This window comes from Rana temporaria, chromosome 13 (genome assembly GCF_905171775.1).
Source record: "Rana temporaria chromosome 13, aRanTem1.1, whole genome shotgun sequence".
Classification (NCBI taxonomy): Eukaryota; Metazoa; Chordata; class Amphibia; order Anura; family Ranidae; genus Rana; species Rana temporaria.
Window position 1 is genome coordinate 104438036 of NC_053501.1, and position 13502 is coordinate 104451537.

The 13502-nt window shown below is 50.6% G+C and overlaps 1 protein-coding gene across 1 annotated transcript in view; it reads left to right on the top strand.

Annotated features, from left to right (window-relative positions):
- Nucleotides 1-2701: 2701 nt before the first annotated feature.
- The window catches only part of LOC120920101 (trichohyalin-like), a gene marked incomplete at its 5' end in the record, with an annotated part of 39778 nt that continues 28977 nt past the window's right edge, over nt 2702-13502 (top strand). The window contains 2 exons of the mRNA XM_040332014.1: nt 2702-3388; nt 4322-5563. Of these exons, the coding sequence (XP_040187948.1) occupies nt 2702-3388; nt 4322-5563 (1929 nt within the window). The remainder of the gene's footprint in view (nt 3389-4321; nt 5564-13502) is intronic.

A 13502-nucleotide genomic window follows, 5' to 3' on the forward strand; every position in this document is an offset into this window, starting at 1 on the left:
GAATCGGCGTATCTAGCTCATTTGCATATTCTACACGTAAATCTACGGAAGCGCCCCTAGCGGCCAGCGTAAATATGCACCCCCAAGATACGACGGCGTAGGAGACTTACGCCGCTCGTATCTAGGCAACAGTGAGGCGTATCTGATTCTATGAATCAGGCGCCGAGATGCGACGGCCCTCATTCGGAGTTACGACGGCGTATCTGGAGATACGCCGACGTAACTCCTTTCTGAATCTGGCCCTTAGATATTAGTTGTAGTTTATTTTGTGAGATATTTAAGTAAAAACAGAAAAAAATAACCATTTGTTTTTTCTCTTTGCAGGAGCGGATTACTTTCAGGAATTCCATAGAGTTTTCAGATACAGATTGAAGATGCTGACATACAGCTACGCTATCAACGAACTCATTCAGTTAGCAGTAAGTATTTTTTTCCACTCTTTTTATATGTGGCTGGTGATGTATAAAATTGTATTATGGCTCGTTTACACATGCAGCAACCCTGGCCGCCCCTCTGAGAAGCGATCCACGGAGGGTTGCTTTTCAGAGGGTGGTTGACATGCCCATTGCGGCAACCCTTGCCGTCCCTCTAAAAAGCGATCCACGGAGGGTTGCTTTTCAGAGGGTGGTTGACATGCCCATTGCGGCAACCCTTGCCGTCCCTCTAAAAAGCGATCCATGGAGGGTTGCTTTTCAGAGGGTGGTTGACATGCCCATGCAGCAACCCTTGCCGTCCCTCTAAAAAGCGTCATGGGTTGCTATAAGGTATAAGGCCAGCTTTAGGATTGTAGTAAACCCTTTACCCCTGGACTCTGTGATAAGGTTGTGCTAGTTATCCCTGTTGGTGAGACAGCCTTTACTTTCTGTTGTGTCACCGGCGCAGGAAGTGAGGGGAAATCTCCCATATGGAGACACAGACAGCGATAAGAACCCAGAAGAGGTTTTTACATACAGTACAGCAGATACTGGCAGAGCCCTGATGGGAGAGGATTTATGATTTGTGGTTTTCGGAGACATGTAAATAGCTCAGATTTATGACTTGTCTTTTTTTTTTTTCACTTCCTCTCTTCCTGAGATGACGGGAAGTGAAAAGACATAAAAGATAAAACAAAACTTTGGAAAAGATTGAACTCTTTTCACACTCTATCCAAAAAATAAATGGGTAGAGTTTCACTTTAATATCTGTACTTCAACTTACCTTCTTTTTTTTCTCGTTATAGGTGCACATATTTGGTTCAAAGGAACATAGGAAAGAAGAGAAGAAACAAGAGGAGGAGAGGATAAGAGAGGAGGAGAGGATAAGAGAGGAGAGGATAAGAGAGGAGGAGAGGATAATAGAGGAGGAGAGGATAAGAGAAGAGGAGAGGATAAGAGAGGAGGAGAGGATAAGAGAGGAGGAGAGGATAAGAGAGGAGGAGAGGATAAGAGAGGAGAGGATAAGAGAGGAGGAGAGGATAAGAGAGGAGAGGATAAGAGAGGAGAGGATAAGAGAGGAGAGGATAATAGAGGAGGAGAGGATAAGAGAAGAGGAGAGGATAAGAGAGGAGGAGAGGATAAGAGAGGAGGAGAGGATAAGAGAGGAGGAGAGGATAAGAGAGGAGAGGATAAGAGAAGAGGAGAGGATAAGAGAGGAGGAGAGGATAAGAGAGGAGGAGAGGATAAGAGAGGAGGAGAGGATAAGAGAGGAGGAGAGGATAAGAGAGGAGGAGAGGATAAGAGAGGAGGAGAGGATAAGAGAGGAGGAGAGGATAAGAGAAGAGGAGAGGATAAGAGAGGAGGAGAGGATAAGAAAGGAGGAGAGGATAAGAGAGGAGGAGAGGATAAGAGAGGAGGAGAGGATAAGAGAGGAGGAGAGGATAAGAGAAGAGGAGAGGATAAGAGAGGAGGAGAGGATAAGAGAGGAGGAGAGGATAAGAGAGGAGGAGAGGATAAGAGAAGAGGAGAGGATAAGAGAGGAGGAGAGGATAAGAGAGGAGGAGAGGATAAGAGAGGAGGAGAGGATAAGAGAAGAGGAGAGGATAAGAGAGGAGAGGATAAGAGGGGAGGAGAGGATAAGAGAGGAGAGGATAAGAGAGGAGGAGAGGATAAGAGAGGAGGAGAGGATAAGAGAGGAGGAGAGGATAAGAGAGGAGGAGAGGATAAGAGAGGAGGAGAGGATAAGAGAGGAGGAGAGGATAAGAGAGGAGGAGAGGATAAGAGAGGAGGAGAGGATAAGAGAGGAGGAGAGGATAAGAGAAGAGGAGAGGATAAGAGAAGAGGAGAGGATAAGAGAGGAGGAGAGGATAAGAGAGGAGGGGATAAGAGAGGAGGAGAGGATAAGAGAGGAGGAGAGGATAAGAGAGGAGGAGAGGATAAGAGAGGAGGAGAGGATAAGAGAGGAGAGGATAAGAGAGGAGGAGAGGATAAGAGAGGAGGAGAGGATAAGAGAGGAGAGGATAAGAGAGGAGGAGAGGATAAGAGAAGAGGAGAGGATAAGAGAGGAGGAGAGGATAAGAGAGGAGAGGATAAGAGAAGAGGAGAGGATAAGAGAGGAGGAGAGGATAAGAGAGGAGGAGAGGATAAGAGAGGAGGAGAGGATAAGAGAGGAGGAGAGGATAAGAGAGGAGGAGAGGATAAGAGAGGAGGAGAGGATAAGAGAGGAGGAGAGGATAAGAGAGGAGGAGAGGATAAGAGAGGAGAGGATAAGAGAGGAGGAGAGGATAAGAGAGGAGGAGAGGATAAGAGAAGAGGAGAGGATAAGAGAAGAGGAGAGGATAAGAGAGGAGGAGAGGATAAGAGAGGAGGAGAGGATAAGAGAGGAGGAGAGGATAAGAGAGGAGGAGAGGATAAGAGAGGAGGAGAGGATAAGAGAGGAGGAGAGGATAAGAGAGGAGAGGATAAGAGAGGAGGAGAGGATAAGAGAGGAGGAGAGGATAAGAGAAGAGGAGAGGATAAGAGAAGAGGAGAGGATAAGAGAGGAGGAGAGGATAAGAGAGGAGGAGAGGATAAGAGAGGAGGAGAGGATAAGAGAGGAGGAGAGGATAAGAGAGGAGGAGAGGATAAGAGAGGAGAGGATAAGAGAGGAGGAGAGGATAAGAGAAGAGGAGAGGATAAGAGAGGAGGAGAGGATAAGAGAAGAGGAGAGGATAAGAGAGGAGGAGAGGATAAGAGAAGAGGAGAGGATAAGAGAGGAGGAGAGGATAAGAGAGGAGGAGAGGATAAGAGAGGAGAGGATAAGAGAGGAGGAGAGGATACGAGAGGAGGAGAGGATAAGAGAAGAGGAGAGGATAAGAGAGGAGGAGAGGATAAGAGAGGAGGAGAGGATAAGAGAGGAGGAGAGGATAAGAGAGGAGGAGAGGATAAGAGAGGAGGAGAGGATAAGAGAGGAGGAGAACAGAAAAAACGAGGAGGCCAGGATAATTGAGGAGGCCAGGATAATAGAGAACAGAAAAATGGAGGAGGCCAGAGCACAAGAACAAGCCAGAATAAGGGAGGAGAAAAGAATAGGGGACGAGGCCACAAGAAAGGAGTATGCGAGAGTAATAAAGGAGAACAAGATGAGGGAGGAGTCCTGGAATATAATGAAGGCCAGGATGAGGGAGGAGGCCAGGATAAGAGAGGAGGCCAGGATAATAGAGAACAGAAAAATGGAGGAGGCCAGGGCACAAATTCAAGCCAGAATAAGGGAGGAGAAAAGAATAGGGGACGAGGTCAGAAGAAGGGACCTTGCAAGAATAATAGAGGAGAACAGGATGAGTAATGAGGCCTGGATTAGACTGAAGGCCAGATTAGAGGAAGACGCCAGGGTGAGGAAAGAGGCCAGGGTGAGGGAGGAGGCCAGGATGAGGGATGAGGCCAGGAGGAGGGGGGACGAGGCCAGGAGGAGGGACGAGGCCAGGATGAGGGAGGAGGCCAGGATGAGGGACGAGGCCAGGATGAGGGACGAGGCCAGGGTAAGGGACGAGGCCAGGATGAGGGACGAGGCCAGGATGAGGGAGGAGGCCAGGATAATTGAGGAGGCCAGGATAATAGAGAACAGGAAAATGGAGGAGGCCAGGGCACAAATTCAAGCCAGAATAAGGGAGGAGAAAAGAATAGGGGACGAGGTCAGAAGAAGGGACCTTGCAAGAATAATAGAGGAGAACAGGATGAGTGAGGAGGCCTGGATTAGACTGAAGGCCAGGTTGGAGGAAGACGCCAGGGTGAGGAAAGAGGCCAGGGTGAGGGAGGAGGCCAGGATGAGAGAAGAGAAGAGGATAAGAGAGGAGGAGAGGATAAGAGAGGAGGAGAGGATAAGAGAAGAGGAGAGGATAAGAGAAGATGAGAGGATAAGAGAGGAGGAGAGGATAAGAGAGGAGGAGAGGATAAGAGAGGAGGAGAGGATAAGAGAGGAGGAGAGGATAAGAGAAGAGGAGAGGATAAGAGAGGAGGAGAGGATAAGAGAGGAGGAGAGGATAAGAGAGGAGGAGAGGATAAGAGAGGAGGAGAGGATAAGAGAAGAGGAGAGGATAAGAGAAGATGAGAGGATAAGAGAGGAGGAGAGGATAAGAGAGGAGGAGAGGATAAGAGAGGAGGAGAGGATAAGAGAAGAGGAGAGGATAAGAGAGGAGGAGAGGATAAGAGAAGAGGAGAGGATAAGAGAAGATGAGAGGATAAGAGAGGAGGAGAGGATAAGAGAGGAGGAGAGGATAAGAGAAGAGGAGAGGATAAGAGAAGAGGAGAGGATAAGAGAGGAGAGGATAAGAGAGGAGAGGATAAGAGAAGATGAGAGGATAAGAGAGGAGGAGAGGATAAGAGAAGAGGAGAGGATAAGAGAGGAGGAGAGGATAAGAGAGGAGGAGAGGATAAGAGAAGAGGAGAGGATAAGAGAGGAGGAGAGGATAAGAGAAGAGGAGAGGATAAGAGAGGAGGAGAGGATAAGAGAGGAGGAGAGGATAAGAGAGGAGGAGAGGATAAGAGAAGAGGAGAGGATAAGAGAGGAGGAGAGGATAAGAGAAGAGGAGAGGATAAGAGAGGAGGAGAGGATAAGAGAGGAGGAGAGGATAAGAGAGGAGGAGAGGATAAGAGAGGAGGAGAACAGAAAAAAGGAGGAGGCCAGGATAAGAAAGGAGGACATGTTAACGGAGGTAAACGCATGGCTGCTGGCCAGGGAAAGGGAGGATGAGAGGATAAGAGAAGAGGAGAGGATACGTGAGGAGGCCAGAAAAGAGCAGGAGGCCATAGTGAGGGAGGCAAGGCTGGAAGGGAAAAGGGAGATGGCCAAATTGATGGAGTTAAGGCTGGCCAGGAAAAGGGAGGAGGCCAGGGTGAGGGAGGCAAGGCTGGAAGGGAAAAGGGAGAAGGCCAAATTGATGGAGTTAAGGCTGGCCAGGAAAAGGGAGGAGGACAGGGTGAGGGAGGAGGCCAGGATAATAGAGAACAGAAAAATGGAGGAGGCCAGGGAACAAGAACAAGCCAGAATAAGGGACGAGGCCAGAAGAAGGGAGCATGCAAGACTAATAGAGGAGAACAGGATGAGGGAGGAGGCCTGGATTAGACTGAAGGCCAGGTTGGAGGAAGAGGCCAGGGCGAGGGAAGAGGCCAGGGTGAGGGAGAAGGCCAGGAGGAGGGACGAGGCCAGGAGGAGGGACGAGGCCAGGAGGAGGGAGGAGGCCAGGAGGAGGGACGAGGCCAGGAGGAGGGAGGAGGCCAGGAGGAGGGACGAGGCCAGGAGGAGGGAGGAGGCCAGGAGGAGACAGGAGAGACAGGAGAGCAGGGAAATGCCGCAGATTAGGACAGCGGAACAAAATTGGACAGGGGTATGGAGAAAAGATAGAAAGAGGCTAGTGGTGGAGTGCAAAAGTACTATCACATACTACAAGTGGTAAAACCAGACATGAAGAGGAATGCAGCAGACCTGGGGGAAATAATGTAGAAAGCAGAGGAGTGGGGGGAACAGCAGTGTCTGATGGGGAGTGAGCAGTGGGAGGAACAGCAGTGTCTGATGGGGGGTGAGGAGTGGGGGGAACAGCAGTGTCTGATGGGGGGCGAGGAGTGGGGGGGACAGAAGTGTCTGATGGGAGGTGAAGAAGTGGGGGGAGCAGCAGTGTCTGATGGGGGGTGAGGAGTGGGGGGAACAGCAGTGTCTGATGGGGGGTTAAGAGTGGGGGGAACAGCAGTGTCTGATGGGGGGCGAGGAGTGGGGGGGACAGAAGTGTCTGATGGGGGGTGAGGAGTGGGGGAGCAGCAGTGTCTGATGGGGGGTGAGGAATGGGGGGAACAGCAGTGTCTGATGGGGGGTGAGGAGTGGGGGGAACAGCAGTGTCTGATGGGGGGCGAGGAGTGGGTGGAACAGCAGTGTGTGATGTGGGGGGAACAGCAGTGTCTGATGGGGGGTGAGAAGCAGGGGGAACAGCAGTGTCTGATGGGGGCGAGGAGTGGGGGGAACAGCAGTGTCTGATGGGGGGCGAGGAGTGGGGGGAACAGCAGGGTCCGATGGGGGGTGAAGAGTGGAGGGAACAGCAGAGTCTGATGGGGGGTGAAGAGTGAGGGGAACAGCAGTGTCTGATGGGGGCGAGGAGTGGGGGGAACAGCAGTGTCTGATGAGTAGTGGGGGAACAGCAATGTCTGATGGGGGGTGAGGAGTGGGGGAACAGCAGTGTCTGATGGGGGGGTGAATAGTGGGGGGAGCAGCAGTTTCTGATGGGGGGTGAATAGTGGGGGGAACAGCAGTGTCTGATGGGGGGGTGAATAGTGGGGGGAACAGCAGTGTCTGATGGGGGGTGAATAGTGGGGGGAACAGCAGTGTCTGATGGGGGGGGTGAATAGTGGGGGGAACAGCAGTGTCTGATGGGGGTGAAGAGTGGGGGGAGCAGCAGTGTCTGATGGGGACGAGGAGTGGGGGGAACAGCAGTGTCTGATGGGGGGGCGAGGAGTGGGGGGGACAGAAGTGTCTGATGGGGGGTGAGGAGTGGGGGGAACCGCAGTGTCTGATGGGGGGCGAGGAGTGGAGGGAACAGCAGTGTGTGATGGGGGGTGAGGAGTGGGGGGAACAGCAGTGTCTGATGGGGGGTGAGGAGTGGGGGGAACAGCAGTGTCTGAGGGGGGGTGAATAGTGGGGGGAACCGCAGTGTCTGATGGGGGGCGAGGAGTGGGGGGAACAGCAGTGTCTGATGGGGGGCGAGGAGTGGGGGGAACAGCAGGGTCCGATGGGGGGTGAAGAGTGGGGGGAACAGCAGTGTCTGATGGGGGGTGAATAGTGGGGGGAACAGCAGTGTCTGATGGGGGGTGAAGAGTGGGGGGAACAGCAGTGTCTGATGGGGGCGAGGAGTGGGGGAACTCCTCACCCCCATCAGACACTGCCGTCCCCCCCACTTCTTACCCCCCATCAGACACTGCTGTTCCCCCACTCCTCACCCCCCATCACACACTGCTGTTCCACCCACTCCTCGCCCCACATCAGACACTGCTGTTCCCCCCACTCCTCACCCCCCATCAGACACTTCTGTTCCCCCCACTCCTCTGATGGGGGCGAGGAGTGGGGAGAACAGCAGTGTCTGATGGGGGTGAGTAGTGGGGGAACAGCAATGTCTGATGGGGGGTGAGGAGTGGGGGAACAGCAGTGTCTGATGGGGGGTGAATAGTGGGGGGAGCAGCAGTTTCTGATGGGGGGTGAATAGTGGGGGGAACAGCAGTGTCTGATGGGGGGGTGAATAGTGGGGGGAACAGCAGTGTCTGATGGGGGTGAAGAGTGGGGGGAGCAGCAGTGTCTGATGGGGACGAGGAGTGGGGGGAACAGCAGTGTCTGATGGGGGGCGAGGAGTGGGGGGGACAGAAGTGTCTGATGGGGGTGAGGAGTGGGGGGAACCGCAGTGTCTGATGGGGGGCGAGGAGTGGGTGGAACAGCAGTGTGTGATGGGGGGTGAGGAGTGGGGGAACAGCAGTGTCTGATGGGGGGTGAGGAGTGGGGGGAACAGCAGTGTCTGATGGGGGGTGAATAGTGGGGGGAACAGCAGTGTCTGATGGGGGGTGAGGAGTGGGGGAACAGCAGTGTCTGATGGGGGGTGAGGAGTGGGGGGAACAGCAGTGTCTGATGGGGGGTGAGAAGCAGGGGGAACAGCAGTGTCTGATGGGGGCGAGGAGTGGGGGGAACAGCAGTGTCTGATGGGGGGGGAGGAGTGGGGGGAACAGCAGGGTCCGATGGGGGGTGAAGAGTGGAGGGAACAGCAGTGTCTGATGGGGGCGAGGAGTGGGGGGAACTCCTCACCCCCATCAGACACTGCTGTCCCCCCCACTCCTCACCCCCCATCAGACACTGCTGTTCCCCCACTCCTCACCCCCCATCACACACTGCTGTTCCACCCACTCCTCGCCCCCCATCAGACACTGCTGTTCCCCCCACTCCTCACCCCTCATCAGACACTTCTGTTCCCCCCACTCCTCTGATGGGGGCGAGGAGTGGGGGGAACAGCAGTGTCTGATGGGGGTGAGTAGTGGGGGAACAGCAATGTCTGATGGGGGGTGAGGAGTGGGGGAACAGCAGTGTCTGATGGGGGGTAAGGAGTGGGGGAACAGAAGTGTCTGATGGGGGGTGAGGAGTGGGGGGAACAGCAGTGTCTGATGGGGGTGTGAAGTGGGGGGAGCAGGAGTGTCTGATGGGGGGTTGAAGAGTGGGGGGAACAGCAGCGTCTGGTGGGGGTGAGGAGTGGGGGAACAGCAGAGTCTGATAGGGGGGGGGAGTGGGTGAACAGCAGCGTCTGATGGGTTTGAGGAGTGGGGGAACAGTAGTGTCTGAGGGGGGGTGAAGAGTGGGGGGAACAGCAGTTCAGCTGCAGCACAGATTTACTTATCTTGAAAGCAACATCGATTGCTCCCACAATATGTAAATCAGCGACTCCAGCGCTGTAGGAGGTGATTTCACCACCACAGTTTAAAAAAAATGATGCATGTATGCCCATCATTAGAAGTGGGTGGATGAAGGGCGGTATTCTAATGGTGGGCATACCCACTGATCAATGTCTTTTTTTCGTTCAGCCCACAGACTGCATGAATATAAAGATTACAATCAGGGCCGCCATCAGGGGGTATAGGCATTACACATGCAAGGGGCCCGATGGCCCCTTGCAGATAAAAACAGGACTAACATTTATTTACTGACACACACTGGACAACATACAATGACTGGCATACACTGACCTACACTAACAGAGGACGTCCAGATGTACATAAACTGACCGCTCCATGCTTTAGAGAGATGCACACAGACAGACAACACAGATTATAGGATGAGGCCGTACTACAAACATACACCCAACATTAGAAAAAGGATGACTAGCATCCAGTAGGGTAGCTTAGTGTAGTTAGTGTAGGTCCTGCCCTAGAAGAGTCTACCTTGCCGTGGTGGGCAGGCTTGGAATCTCTTGGTCCATCATCTTAATTTCTGGCCAATTGATTTTACTAAAGGACTCTTGGTTTAATCAGAGTATATTGGAAAAGGAAAAAAATGTGTATAGGTCCATAATTATACTTTCATAAACACACAATAAAAATTTGGTATATTTACATTTGAATTGCTTCCTCTTTTATTTAACCCTTTCATGACCTTTCTATGGCTATGTCTTCCACTTCTGGTGTGTGTAGGGATGTGTAATAGGTGTTTAAGTATTACCCATGTATATATGTACCGTATTTATTGGGGTATAGCGCGCTCCCGCGTATAACGCGCACCCCTAAAGTTGCCCGAAATTCCTGTGGAAAAAAGTTTTTTGTACTTACAGTTTTGGTGTCTTGCGCGGCGTCCATCTGCGGCTTCGGGTGTCGGGTCCGGCGTCCTTCTGCGGCTTCGGGTGTCCTCTTCGTCGGGTCCGGCGTCCTTCTGCGGCTTCGGGTGTCCTCTTCGTCGGGTCCGGCGTCCTTCTGCGGCTTCGGGTGTCCTCTTCGTCGGGTCCGGCGTCCTTCTGCGGCGTCTTCGCGTCCTCCCCGCTCGTTTCACGCGCCGAGTTTGAATACTGCGCCGACATATACAGAGCGCAGTACACTCGCGTATAGTCGGCAATGCTCGGCTAATCTCGCGCTCACGTCCTGTACGTCCAGGACGTCAGCGCGAGAGGAGCCGAGACTGGCCGACTATACACGAGTGTACTGCGCTCGGTATATGTCGGCGCAGTATTCAAACTCGGCGCGGGAAAGCGGGTATCGGCGTATATCGCGCAACCACGATTTTTCCCTGATTTTCAGGGCAAAAAGGTGCGCGGTATACGCCGATAAATACGGTATGTACTGACAAGTCCCTTATGTGACAGGAGTGACAAGGTCCTCTCAATGGAGACATCGGGGGTCTTCTAGCTTCACCCCAATAACAGGAGATACGATTAAAATTAAACATTCCTCTTAACTAGGAAAAGATATCAAGTTCTCAGGGAATTTTAGATTCATTTTTAATAAAAAAAATTATTCCTACACATTCCCCTCACAAAAAATATAGGTAATTCTTTCCTGTTATCCAGGGCCAGAGGATCTGCTCTATTCAGAAGTGTTTTCCTTTCCCTTACAATCTATTCTTTAGTATTAAGCTCTATCATCAATAGACTTTTCACACAAAACAGTATTAGCATTGAAGGAGACACTCTTATTGACCTGTTGGGGGTCAGAATGAAATCACCTGTAATATGTCCAGATCTCCTGCAATACATGAATTATCAGTAATGCCCAATCTCATGTCATTTATAATTATCATTTCTCAGTCACCCTATGCCCAAAAGGGGCACAGGATGACCATAGACCCAAGAGTCATTAGTGACGCTGGCACAGGAGTACCCCCCCCCCATCCTTCAAAAGTCTCTGGGTGTCACGGGTCATTCCGTTACAGAATGCATCGAGGTAAAAAAAATGTAGGCTTTACAACCACTTTAACCACTTCCGGCCCGGCCTATAGCAGATAGATGTCCGGGAAGCGGTTCTGTTATCCTGACTGGTTCTGTTATCATATGACGTCCAGCAGGATAACATGCCGACGCGCGCCCGTGAGGCTGCGCAGTGTGGCGATTGCGAGTGCGGCGTGTCAGTCTGACACCCCGCATCTCCGATCGTGATAAGAATCCTCTGTCAGAGGCTTCTTACCACGTGATCAGCTGTGACCAATCACAGCTGATCGTCATGTGAATCAGGAAGTGCCATTAAACAGCATTCCTCGGTTCGCGCTGACAGGGAGAGCCGATCGTCAGCTCTCCCTATCAGAGGGGGGGTCGGCGCTGATAGTCAGCACATTGATTATCAGCACAGCCCCCTCAGATGTGCCAATCATCTAACAATCAGTGCCCAGCAATGCCCCAATAATAAAGTCTGCAAGTGCCCACCAAAGTACCAATTAGTGCCCACCACAGTGCCAATCATAGCCCACCACAGTGCCAACCAGTGCCCATTACAGTGCCAATCAGTGCCCAGCAGTAAAGCCTGTCAGTAACACATCATTACCTTATCATCAGTGCTGCCCATCAGTGCCACCTGTCAGTGCCAATCAGTACCACCTGTCAATGCCCATCAGTGCAGCTTATCAGTGCCGCCTATCAGTGCCACATATCAGTGCTCATCAATTCTACATATCAGTGCCTCCTCATCAACGCCCATCAGTGAATGTGTGGTAAGTAGGGGACGCTATTACAACAAAATATGTGTCTTGGCACAATAACAAAAAATAATGTTGAATAGATCAACCATTCAATAGTGATAGCAATTACAAAACTCATGTGATGTCTATTAAAAAATAAACAATAAACACATAAAATAACAAAGACTCGTAGGTCAATAGTGAAAGAAATAGGATCCACAAGAGAACCTCTATTGCAAGAGTAATGTGCTCATTAAAAGCTTCATTTTAATTTTATTTAGTATTCAAGTCTATGTTCCACATTTTTTTGGCGTGAAAATTTATCTTCAAACGCCCATCAGTGCAAACTCATCAGTGCCGCCTCATCAGTGCTGCCACATTAGTGCCCATCAGAGGCATAGAACATGGTTTGGGACTTTGAATGAGGCATATAGACACATGCCTTCATCCCCGAAAATGGAAAAAGAGAAGTTGGAAAAAGAGAAGTTCCCGACGGCCGTACGACTTTGTACGGCCGCAGGGTGGCTCTACATCTCTGGGAGGCCGTGTTTTTACGGCCTGCGCGCGCAGCCAGCGGCGCGGGCGCGCGCGCCGCATCGCTGAGATGCCGATGCGAGTGCCTGGCGGCCGCGATGTCCGCCAGGGACTCGCGATCGGCGGCTACAGGGACAAGACGTGGAGCTCTGTGTGTAAACACAGAGCTCCACGTCCTGTCAGGGGAGAGAGGAGACCGATCTGTGTCCCTTGTACATAGGGACACAGCATCGGTCACCTCCCCCAGTCACCCCCCTTCCCCCACAGTTAGTAACACAATTCAGGGTACACATTAACCCCTTCCTCACCCCCTAGTGTTAACCCCTTCAATGGCAGTCACATTTATACAGTAATTAGTGCATATTTATTGCACTGATCGCTGTATAAATGTGAATGGCGCCAAAAATGTGTCAAAAGTGTCCGATGTCTCCGCCATAATGTCGCAGTCACGAAAAAAAATGCTGATCGCCGCCATTAGTAGTAAAAAAAAATAATAAAAAATAATAATTCTGTCCCCTATTTTGTAAGCGCAATAACTTTTGCGCAAACCAGACGCTTCTTGCGATTTTTTTTTTTTAACAAAAATATGTAGAATAATACGTATCGCCTAGACTGAGAAAAAATTATTTTTTTTTAAAAAATTGGGCAATTTATTATAGTAACAAGTAAAAAATATTGTTTTTTTTTCAAAATTGTCGCTCTATTTTTGTTTATAGCGCAAAAAATAAAAACCGCAGAGGTGATCAAATACCACCAATAGAAAGCTCTATTTGTGGGGAAAAAAGGACGTCAATTTTGTTTGGGAGCCACGTCGCACGACCGCGCAATTGTCAGTTAAAGCGACGCAGTGCCGGAAGCTGAAATTTCACCTGGTCAGGAAGGGGTATATGTGCCCAGTAAGGAAGTGGTTAAAATGAGATGCGATTTGATGCAAACAGTAGTAAAGTAATAAATGCGTAATAACCAAGCTCAAACTTACCACCCAATCAGCAAGCCAAATTCAACTGTCTAACTTGTATGTTAAAAGCAGAGGATTGGTTGCACACATTTGCAAATGCATGGATAAGCTACAGGCCACTTCACGGCTCTCTGCTTATCTATAGTCCTAACAAAACTGATATCGTTTCCTCAATAGAGGCATACATGCCCATCAGAGGCATGGTGCCCATTCGTGTTGAGCAGAATACGCCATATTCGATTTCGCGATATATCTCGAATATATAGTCGAATATTCGAGATATATTCGCTAAATTCGAATATTCGTGATATTTTATCGAAATTAAATGATTGCGAAATTTCGCTATTGCGAATGCGAACATAATTGCGAAATTTCGACAACTGCGGTAGGAGCACTCTGATTGGCTCAGAATATTCGTGATATTTTATCGAAATTTCGCAAAATGCGA